The following is a 15061-nucleotide window of genomic DNA, read 5'->3' on the forward strand; positions in this document are numbered from 1 at the left end:
TTATACATAAATGGCAGAGTATAAAAAAGGAGGATGCATTAGCATATGATGCTCTGTGAGAATCAGCTAGATTCTCCTCTATCAGTAACACCATAGGATAAGGTGCAAAGAAGATACGTAAGTAGTTGGCTTTCGTCGTGAGTCAGCATTTCCTAGTAGATTTTCTAGAAAATAGGCACATGAAGCACTTGGGTAAAATTTTTCAAAAATTAATTTAAATCTAACCAAAAGTCACTTCCTCCCTGTACAAAATGTGCTTTCCATCCAAGAAGACATTTTAAATCCTGTCCTTTTTCAAACTGAAAGATAAGAAAGAAAAGGAGTAAGCAAAATATGGTTCCAAGTAACTGTGCCAGGATAATCTAGAATTCTGAGAATTGCTGCTTTTGCTAGAAATGGTGCAATCGAAGCACAGGTTGGCCAAGAGGGAGGCTTCATGTGACTAATTGTACCACGTTCTCTCGCCTGAGTTACACGGGTTACGCAGTTTGGGTGAACATTTCATTGCTCAACTCTCCCTCCAGAACTCGGGGCCTTTTGCCTTGAATGAACCTCTACGTGTGCAGGGATGGGTATGCTGGTGTGTATCTGGGGGGTTTCTGCATCCCACGGCCAAACCAAGATTCTTCAAACTGAGAGCTGGACCTCCAGGAAAGCATTCCTCGGGTCCATGAAGAATTCATCACTGGCTTCTCTGTACTAACCAGCCCACATGGGACTCCATCACGGCACATTTCACGGAGCCTTGTCGCTGCGTCATTTCGTATGCCTCTGTCTCCTCTACTGGTTGGTGAGCCCTTCAAGCAAAAGACCAACCACGACGCACTCATTAGTGTACCCTCGTGCCTAGAACATTTATTTGCACAGTAAGTAGGAGACAGAGACAGGGACAGGGACAGAGAAAGAGACAGACAGGCAAAGACAGAGATTTTGAGCCCTACTCTCTTGCCCTGTTGTACTTTCCCTTCACTTGGGTTTTCTCATCACTAAGCATTTTTGGAATTTATGAACCTATCTTCTAAGGATAACAACATAAAAATTACCAAAAGCTGTGACAGTAGAGGTTCTGATTGGAAACCCACCTATGTGACCTCGCCCACCTCCCCTGGCCACACACACTCCCTGGGTGATTTTGTCCCCCTTGGAGACTTCAGCGATACTGTTGACCCACAGATCAGTATCTCCAGTCCTGACCTTGCCTCTCAGCTCCAGACCAAACATCCAGCTACCTTCTGGAAACCTCCATTTGGACTGTCCACCACGCACTTCAGCTCAACCAGGCTGACGATGACCTCCTAAATGGCCTCCCTGTCTCCAGCCCCATCCCGTGACTACCCTGGAACAGGGCTGCAGATGTGACACGGCACTGCCTGCTTAAGGCCCCTCAATGCCAACACCCCCCATTACCATTACTTGTAGGATAAAGTCCAAGGTCTTTAGAAAAGCAAGTGAGGCCCCCCATCATGGGCACCCTGAAATAAGTCTTCAGGCTTTATCACTTCCTCCCTGGATTATTCCAAAAGCCTTTCCTCGAGCTTTTCCAAGTCTCTTCTCCACAGGAAAGGATCTCAGGTTTAAAATCTAGGGGGTAGAGCAAGTTGTATGAAGTTGCTGAACTTAGGCAGGGCGAGATGAACATATTGTGAGAAAAGAACCAGGATGGGGCTTCCCTGGTGGCGCAGTGGTTGAGAATCTGCCTGCCAATGCAGGGGACACGGGTTCGAGCCCTGGTCTGGGAAGATCCCACATGCGGCGGAGCAACTAAGCCCGTGAGCCACAACTACTGAGCCTGCGCATCTGGAGCCTGTGCTCCGCGACGGTGAGAGGCCCGCGCACCGCGATGAAGAGTGGCCCCCGCTCGCCACAACTAGAGAAAGCCCTCGCACAGAAACGAAGACCCAACACAGCCAAAAATAAATAAATAAATAAATAAATTTATTAAAAAAAAAAAAAAGAACCAGGATGTAGGTGGACCACTGCCAGGGATGCTTCAGCAAAATATCCCCCCAAACTTCAGAGGCTCAGCGAGCCAGATTCACAAGCAGAACCTGGAAGCTGGCATGGGCATGGGGGCGGCGTGGTGCTGGCCCTCGGGCTGCTGAACATGGGGTCTAGGGAGACCCTAAAAGAGCAGAAAGCAAAGCACTAAGTACAGTCACAGAGACAACCTGAAGGGCCCGGCTGAGGCTTGGGGACCAGGCACAGGGCAGTGACAAAAGGGACCAATGGGTGCAGGAGGAAGAGGCAGAATCTTCAGGAGGGCTTTGAGGGGTTCAGGGGCAGCTGCAAGGGCTTTTATTAAATAAACGTGACAGTCCTTTAAGGGCAAACAAACGGCATGAACCTGATATGAACATTTCCCTGTTGGCACTAGGGAGCCATTGAATGCTTTTTAATCAGGGAGGTGACAAAGTCAGATCTACGCGTGGGAGAGGATGGCTCGCAGGGAGAAGAGGTTAGAAACCAGCCCAAATGTCCTTAGCTTCATCTGGGGCTCATCAAACCTTTAGAAAGGGCTACAGGCCAACTCTGAAAGCTTCAGTCGAATGGCAGAGTCCTGGTTTGGGGGCTGCATGTATCCATGGCAATAAACCAGTTTGTCAAAGAGTATTTTCTCTCATCTTGAAATGTCAAAGTATTAATATAATTAGGGCATTCATAGCAACTCTACTCACATTAATGTTTGAAGACCATACATTTCGAATCCAGCCAGGGTCTCTCATTATTGGAATCTGCAAAACAAAAACATTAGAAATTACTTAATGGAAATGTTCTGGAATTAGTGGTAGCGATTGCACAACCTTGTGAATATACTAAAAACCACTGAACTGTACACTTTAACCTGGTGGATTTTATGGTGTGTGAATTATATCTCAATTAAAAAAAAAGGAAATGCAGTAAGAAGAAGGATTTGGTGAGGTTTTTTTTGAACACACTCGAGTGCGAGGTCTTGGTAAGAAGCGACGCGTCGTGCGGTCATGAATCTCCCGCTCCCGCTCCTCTGCTCCTCTGTGGCCTCCTCCTTCCCAGAGCACATGGACCTACTGGGGAAACGTCAGGAGACAGGGCAACATGGAAGAATGATGGGATTTGGAGTCCGAAGACATGCTTTCACGTGCTGCCTCTACTCTTTCTTGGCTGTATGACTGCACAGGGCTGGTTTTCTTTGTAAAATGGGCATAACGACAACCCCGGAACGGATGGGTGTGCTGTGAGCGTTCACTGAGTCTATTCCGGTGAAAGGGCAAAGCCTCATGCACAGATGAGTTGCTAAGACTGTTGCTATGAAATTATCCAAGCAAGTAGCACCTGCACAGTCTGCTTTTCCGACAGGGGCCCCCGTTAGAGCTCCCAGCCTAAGGGATGCGATACGTTTTCATAGTCCTTAAACTATACTTACGTTATACTCAGAAACACATATGTTCTGGGACTTCCCTGGTGGCACAGTGGTTAAGACTCTGCACTTCCAATGCACGGGGCCCGGGTTTGATCCCTGGTCAGGGAACTAGATCCCACATGCGTGCTGCAACTAAGAGTCCACATGCCACAACTAAGGAGCCCACGGGCCACAACTAAGACCTGGCACAAACAAATAAATAAATAAATAAAGTAAAATTTTAAAAAACCATATATGTTCTGAGTACAACTAAAGCAGCCCAGAATCAACAACCCTTGAAGCCCCTTACTCCTATTTCCCTCATCCTCTCATCCCCTTGCCCGTCACCCTACCTGCTATTCATCTACGGCATTTAGCTCTTCCAACCCATATTGTTGATTGGCAGATAATTAATGGTGTTGCTTTACCTGATGATTCATTTAGTTTCTCGCAGGGGCCAAGTGCTTTGCTAGGTAGTGGGAACACAGAGATGAGTAAAATAGAAATTCTGTCCTTGAGTCACTCATGATCTAGTGGGGGGCAGGCAGGAAGACATGTAGAAAAGGTTTTCATGGCCAGGACCACCATCAAGACATGCCCAGGGCCGGGTGGGAGCCCGGGAGGGAGGCAATAGTTTGCTTGCGGGAAATATAAGGAAGGTTCTGCGCCTTCTGTCCACAGAAGGTGACATCTGAGCTGCTTCTGAAGGATAAGTGGGGCTCTCGGAGGGGAGAGGAGGAGAAATTCCATTCCAAGCAGAGAAGAGGGTGTGTTCAAAGAAACAAAGGCACCACACATATGTTTGGGGAACAGCGAGGAGTGCCCATGACTGGGGAATATCCCATCGTGTGCAAGTGATACGGAGCAGGCCCGGGATGGTCTGCAGTCAGGAGACATGGGTAGAGTGGGGTCATTTAAAAAAAAGTTTCTTTTTTTAAACAAATGCCCTCAAACAAAATCTTTTGCAGAAGCCTGTATGTAAATAGAAGGGGAATGCTGTGGTCATTTCAGGGAAGAGGCCTGGAGTCCCCAGTCTTGGTTGCAGAGCCCTGGCTTCAGAGACACAGTTTGAGAACGATGACGGTACACAGTGGGGAGCTGCTGAGGGGCAGGATGGTCAGACCTGTGTTTTACAGGATCACTCTGACATCTGTGTTTTGGACGCAGAGAAGCAAATTTAAAGGCTTTTTTTTTTTCTTCCTTAGCCGCATAGCTTGTGGGATCTTAGTTCCCCCACCAGGGATTCAACCCCCGAGCCCTCGGCAGTGAAAGCGCGGAGTCCTAACCACTGGACGGCCGTGGAATTCCCTTTTTTTTTTTTCTTTAAAGGCTATTCTAGCAAAGCGTGGCCAGGGTGTGAAGGAAGGTGGTGACAGCGGGGGTAAGAGGAAGGGGCTGCCATGAGCACTGCCTAGTGGGAGAGGCCCCCAGGCTTAGTGATTGACTCGGATGGTCGGGTGGGTGAAGAAGAGGGAGATTTTGAGGATGACTGGAGTTTCTGGCCTGGGTGACTTGGTAGATGATGGTATCATTAAGCATCAACCAATGAGGAAAACTGAAAGGATAAATCTGGGGAGGACTCTTAGAGTATTCTGGAACACCTGTAATAAAAAGGATAGATTTTCCTATAATACAGAATCCGGGAAAGAAGGTAGATGTGAGTTAAGGAATTCTATTCAAGTCCAGATCCTGGTAGGGAAAGCGGGCAAGGCGACTGGTTTCTGCATCTATAAATTGCTTAATAAAGTAATTAATTCAGTCCTGGTTTCAACCGATCAATGCATTTGACACACTTGTGGAAGTCCAGTTACTACCCCCATTTTAGCTCCTCTAGAGTATTACAGCATTCTGCAAAAAATCATGCCACTTGGATACAGATGTTCTGAAGCACCCAACTCAAATTCCTCATGGGACACAAACATGGCCACATGCCCGCCAGCACTCGCTGGGTACAATAGTTGCACTGATTTTACACTCACGAGGTAGGCTAGGAAGGCTGGCAGCAGTCTAAATTCACAATGCTTGGATTTGGTCCCAAATAAAAATGAAGTTTCAAATCAAATACCAAATATATTTTTTGCTGCCATGGGAGCAATGACTCTGATCCCCCAGAAATTTGTTTTGATTTCAGAGATTAAAAACATACAAGAACAACAAAAATGGTGAACCCGTGTATTTCAACAGTAATTTCTGTCAAAGCTAAGAAGAAAATAATCTCATTCCACCCCACAGCTATTTGTCTGTTGTCATTCAAAATTCTAACACAAAATGTGAAGCCCACCCTTTGGTCCCTGGGCAACAAGCAGTTAGCAACCGTGGGGTAAGCCAAAAATGAATTTGGGTTTGAACCGAACCCCCATTCTCCCAGTAAGAGCTGTACGGCCTTTAGCAAGGAATTTCACCTTCCTAAGCCTCAATCTTCTCATCTGTAAAAGGAAGAGAACAATAAAATAGTTCTGGAGCTGATGTAAAAATGAAAAGATATAATACTGTGTAAAACAGTAGTGCACACATTTTAATTGCTAATCCTGGACGATGATAACACGGAAGTCTCAATGTCAGGAACAGGTGAGCATCTTCTGAACAGCTGGTTTGCTTTCACCTTATTTATACCATGAAATGTGTAACTGCTCAGGTCCTTCCTGAGACACTGGGGGCCAGAGCCACACTTCTGCTCTACTTCTTATAAATGAGCCAGATTCTATAAAATGCATGTTTGTGTTAGCCTCATTCTTGGCTCTATCTTCTGCCTCTACCTATTTTTTTCTTTTATTCTTCACTTAATTTAGACATATGTAACTGCTATGGACTGAATGTTTGTGTGTCCCCCAAAATTCATATTTGAAGCCGTAATCCCCAGTGTGATGGTATGTGGAGGTGGGGCCTTTGAGAGGTAATAAGGTCATAAGGGTGGAGTCCTTGTGATGGAATTAGTGCCTTTAAAAGAAGAGATAGGAGCGAAATGAGCTCTCTCTCTGCCACGTAAGGATACATCACGAAGGTGACCACCTACAAGCCAGGGGGAGGGCTCCCACCAGAACCAAACTGTACTGGCACCCACATCTTCTTTAGCCTCCAGAACTATGAGACATAAATTTCTGTTGTTTAAGCCACCCAGTCTGTGGTATTTTTGTTATAACAACAGCCTGAGCTGATCAAGACAGAAATTCTGGTATGTTTTGAACCATCTTTTGTCCTTGGATAAATACAGTAACGGACAGATAGATGATAGACAGACAGATATAGAAAAATGAAAAAATGGTTGGAGAATGGACCTAGTAAATGTAGATAGAATAATAGATAGGAGATAGATAGACACTTTCCTATTGTCTTTTCCTTTATGCTGTGTTGATTTTCTTGCTCACTTGACTATATTAATCATTATGGGGTGTAGGGCAGTTGAAATAGAACCACAAAGACTGGTCCTGGTCAGGGCCTCTGCCACTTATAAGTAGAATAATACTGAACCACTGACTCACCCTCGCTGAGCTTCCGTTTCCTCTTCTAAAGAACCTACACGACACTACCCACCTCGGGGCTGCTGTGGGAATTAAGTGAGAGATGTACTTGAAAGTGACCAGCACGTGGTAGGTGGTCCATGAAGGCGAATTTGAATCTCCATGGCAGGCTGATGAAGATCAAGGTCCAGGACACAGTCTCCTGTGTTCCTCGCAGGGCCTTGCTCACTCCTACACCTTTGCCCGTGACTTGCTGGAGGTCACATATATGGGCCTAAATCCAAATTCAAATTCAGGTCTGCGTGACTCCAAAGCTCTTGCTGCCGTTTCACTGATGGAGAAACATTTGGACCACAGAATTCCCACCACACAGAAGGAGAAAGAGGGAGACTTCAGAGAGAAAGTCTTCCAGATCATCAGGCCTTAAGTCCACAGTGATAGGCCAGGCGCGTCCCAGTTTACACATTCTAAAGTTCATTTGTTCACCTGAACTTCTTTTTAAATAGAGAGTAACATTTTCTCATAGGAAGAGTTCCATCCAAGTGAGTTCGTTTTTCCAGGGGAGGAAAGGCAGAGGAAGCCATAGCCTAGATGAACTGAAGCACTGCTGAGCTGTACAGCCAGGGACCTGCTGGCACTACGGTTTACACAGCCTACTTTTATGGGAGAATGCATCCAAACGCCAGCTGCGGATTCCAGGAACACCTGGGAACATTCCAGGAACCCAGGATGCGGTGGGAGGAGCCTTGGTCTGGGGAGGAAGCAGTTCAGGATTTAGTCCGGACTGTCTTACTAACTTGGAGGGGGCCTTGGCCAAGGTACTTCCCTTCTCTGGGTTTCAGTTTTTCATCTGTCAAAGGACAGAATTACACTAAGTGCTCTTTATCTCCAAAATTCTATGAGCCTAAATGCACGTGCCCTCCTACATCATGATTCCAATGCCAAGATCCCCCTCTTCTGCAGCCCAGCACCCTCTGTCAATACGATTTGAAAAAAGGGAAGAGGATAAGGAAGGGTTTGCTCTGGTTGGGAGGAAATGGGGTGAAGAGGAGGACACTACAGGTGGGGCTGGAACTGGACCCAGTCAGACTCTAACCTGGGTCCCCCAGGGTCCCTTAGACTAGTGCAGAAACGGAAAGAGAGTCTGTAGTCAAGAGAACTGGATCTAAGCCCTGGTTATAATACTTAATAATGCTTGGTCTTGGGTAGGTCACTTCATGTCTTAGAAATTCAGTTTCTTCAACTACAAAATGAGGTTAATAGCATTTGCTCCATCTTCAAAGCTCTCGAGGGCTCTCTGAAGCTTCTTCAAAGCTTCTCGAGGTTGAGTGCCTCTGATGTCCCATGTCTCTGACCCATTCTCTGAACTCATGGGATTACGTCAGGCGGTAATCCAGGATAATCTCCCTATTTTAAGGTCAGTGATGAGTAATCTTAATTCCATCTGCAACCTTAATTCTTTTTTGCCACGTAATTAACACATTCACAGGTTCTGAGGATCATGGACATCTTAGGGGGGCACTATTCTGCTGGCACAGCCTCCTAATGGGATTGCCCACATTTCCTTTTGCCACGTTGTAGTTCATTCTCCTTGCGGCAGCCAAGGGCATCTTTTTGAAACAAAATCTGGTCGTTTTACCTCCATGAGTAAAACCACTCAAATAAATATATAAAACGTATACAATTTTTTAAACCCTTCCTTAACTTGGTGAACAAAGTTTCCACCCGCCTGTCCAGTCTCATCTCCCACCTGCACCCTTTGATCTCTCTGACCCAGTCACACTGGCCTTTCACCACCTCCTATTCAATTTATTCCATCCAGCCACAGGGCCTTTGCACATGCTATTTCCTCTGCCCAAGACACATTTCAGCTGGTTAGCTGCTACGGATCCCCCAGACCACAGCCAAGTATCACCTCAGAAAAGCGGTCCCTGGCCTCCTTGACAGTGATCACATCATGATTGCACCCTCCGATAGCACCCTTATTGCTCTTTGCTGGCACTTAGCACAGTTGGCAAAGTTACAATTGTTTGCATAACTCTTCAGCTAATGACAGCTTCCTCCATCAGGGACAGTGCGTATTGTTCTCACCATTGCACCCCCGGAAGATAGTCAATAAATACTTGTTGAACGAAAGTATAAAAGTGTGACTTTTTCAACATACAGAGGAGGACACTGGAGCTCAGAAGGTCAAGGAACTCGGCCAAGGTCACACAGCCAGCAAGCGGGGGTGGGTGAGCTGGGATCTGACCCAGGTGTGACTGACCTCTAAGCCACAACATCACTCCATCTGCATTGCAGGCAACTGGTAAAGGAAGGGGACTGCGGATGGCCTGATTTTCGTACTTTTCCAGAGGGAAGATGAAGGTGGTGTTGGTCCCTGCAAGTACTTGAGATGTAACTTCCAGGAGAGAACTCTCCCCTGAAAGGAGTGACCCCCAGTACAGGCTCTTACCCAAGCCTCGTATTTCATGTGCAGCCACTGGGAGGAGATCAAGAGAGGTAGCACCCCCCAGCTCTGCCCGAGGGCATGGCCCTCACAGCTGCCACAGCTTCAGACCCAGAGGCAACCCCAGTGGTGTGCTTAATAGGGAAGCCTTTGTGTGTGTGTGTGTGTGTGTGTGTGTGTGTGTGTGTGTTAGATTACAGATGGTCTCAAATTCTTTACTGCCATTGACAGATAAAGTCTAACAGCCCTCCCCTTAAATCTGAGGAAGCCTAACAGACTTGCTTGCTCAGTGATATGCAGGACAAGTGACATTCTTCAACTCCTGAGGTCATTAGAAACCTTCCAGCGTCCCCTCCGCGTTTTGCAGTGCTCTTTATGGGGGATGCCGGCTGCGACCTAAGAGGTTTGACTACCCCGAGATATCACATCTGAGAGGCCCGGCAGGCACTCCTGGCAACAGTCCCGGCTGAGGCCGGCCTACCAGTCACCGCCACCAAGCCACCAGACATGTGAGGGAAGCCAGCGTTGTCCATCCAGGCCAGCCCGTCTAGCAGTCAGGTGCCCCGAGTCATCACACGAGGAGGCGAAGCATCACCCAGCCAAGTCCTGCCCAAATCCTGACCCACGAAATCATGAGATGTGATGAGATAGTTGTTGTGTACGTGCACTAGTTTGTGAAGCAGTTTGCTCTGGAGGAATAAAATAGCCGGAACAGAGGCTGTGTGTTGGGGGGAGGGCGTCTGGATTGTATTTCTCTGTTTGTTTACATGTAAAATTACACCTGCGCATCTGTGATTGTGCCTATTTTTGCAAGTGTGTCTATGTGTTTGCCTGTACCTACACAGCCTGTGCTTCTGTGTGTTTATCTGTGTGTCCTCTCATTTTCTCTGTGTCTGTGCGTGTGTATCTATGGCAGAATGATGGGGACGACGCTCCCCCCTTGAAATCCAGTCCCAGTGCTTACATGTCTCCTTGCCGATTTTTAGGAAGAACTCACTCAGACCATAGATGTACGCACGTGTGTGTGTGCCTACACAAGGATAAGGTTTGATTCGAAAACAAGGACAGAGCCTCTAATTGGTGGGTTCTATGGGGGATTCATTCAATGCAGGCAATCACTGAGCACGCACTGTGTGCCAGGCACTGTGCCAGAGCTGGGAATCCAGAGAGAAGCAAGGCCTGGTACAATGCCCCGGGATGCCGGGAGCCTGGGGACCCAGGGAGGATCAGGCCAAGATGAGAGCCCAGAGTTCTGGGCGCAGTGACCTCGGGCTCCTGGGGCACCTGAAGCCCTGTAAGGTCATCGGTCCACGCCCATGAGTGGGCAGCTCAGAGCCAAGCCATCCCCGACTCCACCCGACAAGCAGGGCAGCCTTCCCCAAGGACTTCTCGTGCGATGGTAGTAAGTCTTATGCAAAAACCAGTTCTGCGGTGGGGCAGATAATTCTGGAAACATCAGATAAGACGGACAAAGATTTATTTCCTGCATAACTTCTTTCCTTACTACCTCATTGTATGCTGTCAATCTCCTAAAGGGAATATAAAATGTAGGCTTTCCCCAAACCGCACAATCTTGAAATCCCTTTTCCACTGAGCAAATGGTGGTCTCTGTGGGTCTGGTAACTCATTCAGGGGACATTCTGATGCAGAAATAAGAGGTGTGGTCTCCAACCCTGGGGGTCAGTCATCCACACCTCCCATCTCCACCGTCCCCCCCAGAGAAGGTAAGGTAATAAGTAGTTTTAAGAAATTCAGGGACTTCTCTGGTGGTGCAGTGGTTAAGAATCCATCTGCCAATGCAGGGGACACGGGTTCGAGCCCTGGTCCGGGAAGATCCCAGATGCCGTGGGGCAACTAAGCCCGTGTGACACAACTACTGAGCCTGCGCTATAGAGCCTGTGAGCCACAACTACTGAGCCTGTGTGCCACGACTACTGAAGCCCTCACGCCTAGAGCCCGTGCTCCACAACAAGAGAAGCCACCGCAATGAGAAGCCCAAGCACCACAACCAAGAGTAGCCCCCGCTCGCTACAACTAGAGAAAGCCCACGTGCAGCAACGAAGACCCAACGCAGCCAAAAAGAAATAAATAAAAGAAATTAATTTATAAAAGAAATTCAAGTCTGGGGAATTCCCTGGCAGCCCAGTGGTTAAGACTTCACCTTCCAATGAGGGGTTGCAGGTTCCATCCCTGGTCCGGGAGCTAAGATGCCACATGCCTCGTGGCCAAAAACCAAAACATAAAATGGAAACAATATTGTAATAAAAATTCAATAAAGACTTTAAAAAATGGTCCACATCAAAAATCTTAAAAAAAAAAAAAAAAAAGAAGAAATTCAAGTCTGAATGGGGAGGCTAGTGGAAGGAGACACGGGAGGGCTGGGAGGGCTGGGGGGGAGGGAGAGGGGAAGGAGGGAGGGCAGTAAAAATGAACAAAAACAGGAGAAGATGTTTGTGCCATGGGGACAAAGGACAAGACTGAACCAAGGCCAGAGGAAGGGAGGTTGGCCCGAGCCCTCTCTGCTACCATCCCGACACACTCTCCATGCCGGTCTCATCAAAGAGAGAGCCCTGGGCTCTCACGAAGATCTTCTTCTCTAGCCCATGCCAAGTAAGCCAAGGTTTGTCTGTCTCAAGCACCCACATTCCATGGTGTATTAACCACGTCTTTTTATTTTCTGTATTTAATGCTTTAATATCTAGAGCTTTGCTGACCCTGGAGAGACTACCCCTCCCCGAGTAGCCAAGAAGAGAAATTAGTGTCATTTCTGTGCTACTGAACACCTGGTCTTGTGAGTCAAAAGAAAAAGCAGCAATATTTACTTCTTTATTTTCTTAAGCATAAAAACCTCTTATGGAATTCCCTGGTGGTCCAGTGGTTAGGACTCTGCACTCTCACTGCCAAGGGCCCGGATCCAATCCCTGGTCGGGGAACTAAGATCCCACAAGCCTTGCAGCAGACTGGCCAAAAAAAAAAAGAAAAAACTCTTACAAGTGACGCAGTTGAAATCCAGCTTTCCATGACTGGTTTCTCCTTCAGATCCCAGGCTTGATGATGTTTAGGGGCCTGCCTTTCATATGCAAACCAACCAATCCAGAGCCGTGAACTCAACCACCTCTCTGATCAAATGCTCACACTCTGGGCCACTATCCACTTGTCCTAATCACCCCAGGAAGAGGGCCTAGACAACCAGGGACAGCTCCATCCCCCAGAGCCCGCTGCAATCATTCACGCCAGCCGGTCCGAAGCCCGCTGACCCTGCCTGCCCGTTCCTTCCCCCCGAAACCACAATAAAGACTCTTGCCCATATGTTCCCCTCTCTCCTTCTGCCTCCTGACTGACCCTGGTGCTTCCTCGTGTGGCCCTGGATGGGGCGTCTGCCTCCTGTTTCTAGGGATCTGTGAGAATTACAAACTTCTTCCTTCATGACAGTCATTTCTGTGTCCACATGTCTTACCGTACCGGAATAAAACAAATCTCGGGTATACTTAAAACACTTGGCATCCTGGAGCCACAAGCCCAGAAGGTGGAACTCAGCAGAAGTAGCCATGACAACATCAAGGCGTCGATATACCCGGGGAGATGATACAGAATAGTTAAGAAGTTTAGTACAGCCACTGATCAAACCAAACAGACACCCAACCAACCAGAAAGGGCACATCAGCCTTGGATACACCAATTAGTAATTCAAGTAGCTTTTTACAGGGTGACTAAAACATAGATTCTAGAATCTGACCAGCTTGAGCTCAAATCCTAGACCCATCACAAACCATGTGATCTTGATCTAGTCGCTTAACTTTTCTGTGCTTCAACTTTTTCACCTGTAAAATGGGGATAAGACTATATTGTTATGATGAGGATTGAATGTGAATGAATTTAAAACACTTAGCACAGGGGCTTCGCTGGTGGCGCAGTGGTTAAGAATCTGCCTGCCAGTGCAGGGGACATGGGTTCGAGCCCTGGTCCAGGAAGATCCCACATGCCGCAGAGCAACTAAGCCCGTGCACCACAGCTACTGAGCCTGCGCTCTACAGCCCGCGAGCCACAACTACTGAGCCCGCATGCCACAACTACTGAGCCCGCGAGCCACAACTACTGAAGCCCACGCACCTAGAGCCCATGTTCCACAACAAGAGAAGCCACCGCAATGAGAAGCCCGTGCACCACAACGAAGAGCAGCTCCAGCTCGCCGCAACTAGAGAAAGCCCGCGCACAGCAACAAAGACCCAACGCAGCCAAAAATAAATAGATAAATAAATAAATTTATATGTTAAAAAAAACAAAAAAAAACCCAGCACAGAAACAGATACATATTATGCATTCAATAAATGTCATATTATTATCATTATGACCACTGCGTATAACTGAATGACATAATTGAGGTCTGGTGCAGCTCCTCATCGGTGTTAAGAGCCCATTGCGGGTGCCTCCTATGCCAGGGGCTGTGGACAAACCTAAGTGTTGTTGCCGTTCAGAGCAGAGAAACCAGCAAGGACATGGTTAGTCAAGTTCGGTTATTAATTGTCTCCTACGCGCCATGCCCTGTGCTGGGTACTGAGTTCATCACTGGGACAATTGCAAAGTTGACTAAGACGTGATCACTTGAGTGATTCATCGATTAGTGTGGAATAATAACACGCATCGACTGTGTGCCTGGTGCCATACCAGCTGCTTCCCACCTTCAATTCCTATCATTCTTCTCTAAGTATTGTGGGTATTACCACCCTGGTTTTTTTTGGAGAAGCTGAGTTTCAGAAAGGTTGAGTAATTTCCCCAAAGCCACACAGCTGACATGCTCTTTCTACGCTAAATGGCACTGCCCCCCTCTGTCCAGCGGGCAACTCCTACTCACCCCCCATCTGCTTTGCGGTGACCGCTGCTCCTGCAGGTGCAATCGGTCATTTCCAGGTCAGCGTCTCCCTAGCACCTTGTTCGTATCTTAACATTAACACTTGTCATGATGCCTTGCCTGCTTCTCCCTCACTGGACTGGGAGCTCCCCGAGACCAGCCACCAGCTTATCCTTCTTGCTCTTTAGAGCTTAGTACCCGTGGCCACTCGGTGACCATCAGTTGAACGTCTGAATGAGAGAATGACTGACTGAGGTAACTGCAGCTGTGGTCAGCTGGTACACAGAACGGATTTACAGCACGTATAGTTTCTCAACATATTAGAGGGAGATTCCTCGAAGGCTTTGCATGTCACATGTGTCAAAGCTTGAGGCGAAGGAAAGAGGCACACATGACCCAATGCCATCGGGAAGCAGTGCGGAGCTTTGGTGCCTGTGTTCTCCCTGTTTCATCATCTTTCTCCTGAACACCCTCCAGGGACTCAGACCCCCTTAAGACATGCAGGCGGTCAAGCCTGAGGTGAGGTCCAACCCTAGCAGGGCTTCCCCAAAGGATTGGAAACCACATGGCCTATTAAGTCAAACTTTGTTAATTTGCACCAAGCAGGCTCAAGTCAACTTACAGCACGTTTTATTCTTTTCAACGACAAATAAGGACTTGGCCTGAGCAAGGACGTGCCCCCTAGGAAGGTTTTTATGTGGATATATATATATTTTATTCATTCTTTCTTTTAATGGCTGTCACTTATTTTTTATTTATTTATTTAGTTTTGGCTGCGTTGGGTCTTTGTTGCTGCGTGCGGGCTTTCTCTAGTTGTGGCGAGCAGGGGCTACTCTTCGTTGCGGTGCGCAGGCTTCTCATTGCGGTGGCTTCTCTTGTTGCAGAGCACGGGCTCTAGGCACGCAGGCTTCAGTAGTTGTGGCTTGCAG

At 47.6% G+C, this 15061-nt stretch overlaps 2 protein-coding genes across 11 annotated transcripts in view; one reads left to right on the forward strand and one right to left on the reverse strand.

The window, feature by feature from the left end:
* Nucleotides 1–15061, forward strand: part of LOC309643282 (uncharacterized protein) — a 437652-nt gene that overhangs the window by 215692 nt on the left and 206899 nt on the right. The gene's annotated exons all lie outside the window — the stretch shown is intronic.
* Nucleotides 1–15061, reverse strand: part of LPIN1 (lipin 1) — a 219891-nt gene that overhangs the window by 182011 nt on the left and 22819 nt on the right. For all 10 annotated transcript variants that reach the window (XM_082425896.1, XM_082425900.1, XM_082425889.1 and 7 more), the window contains exon 2: nt 2676–2732. In XM_082425896.1, the coding sequence (XP_082282022.1) occupies nt 2676–2732 (57 nt within the window). The remainder of the gene's footprint in view (nt 1–2675; nt 2733–15061) is intronic.

Source organism: Balaenoptera physalus (genome assembly GCF_965194825.1).
Source record: "Balaenoptera physalus genome assembly, chromosome: 15".
Taxonomy (NCBI): Eukaryota; Metazoa; Chordata; class Mammalia; order Artiodactyla; family Balaenopteridae; genus Balaenoptera; species Balaenoptera physalus.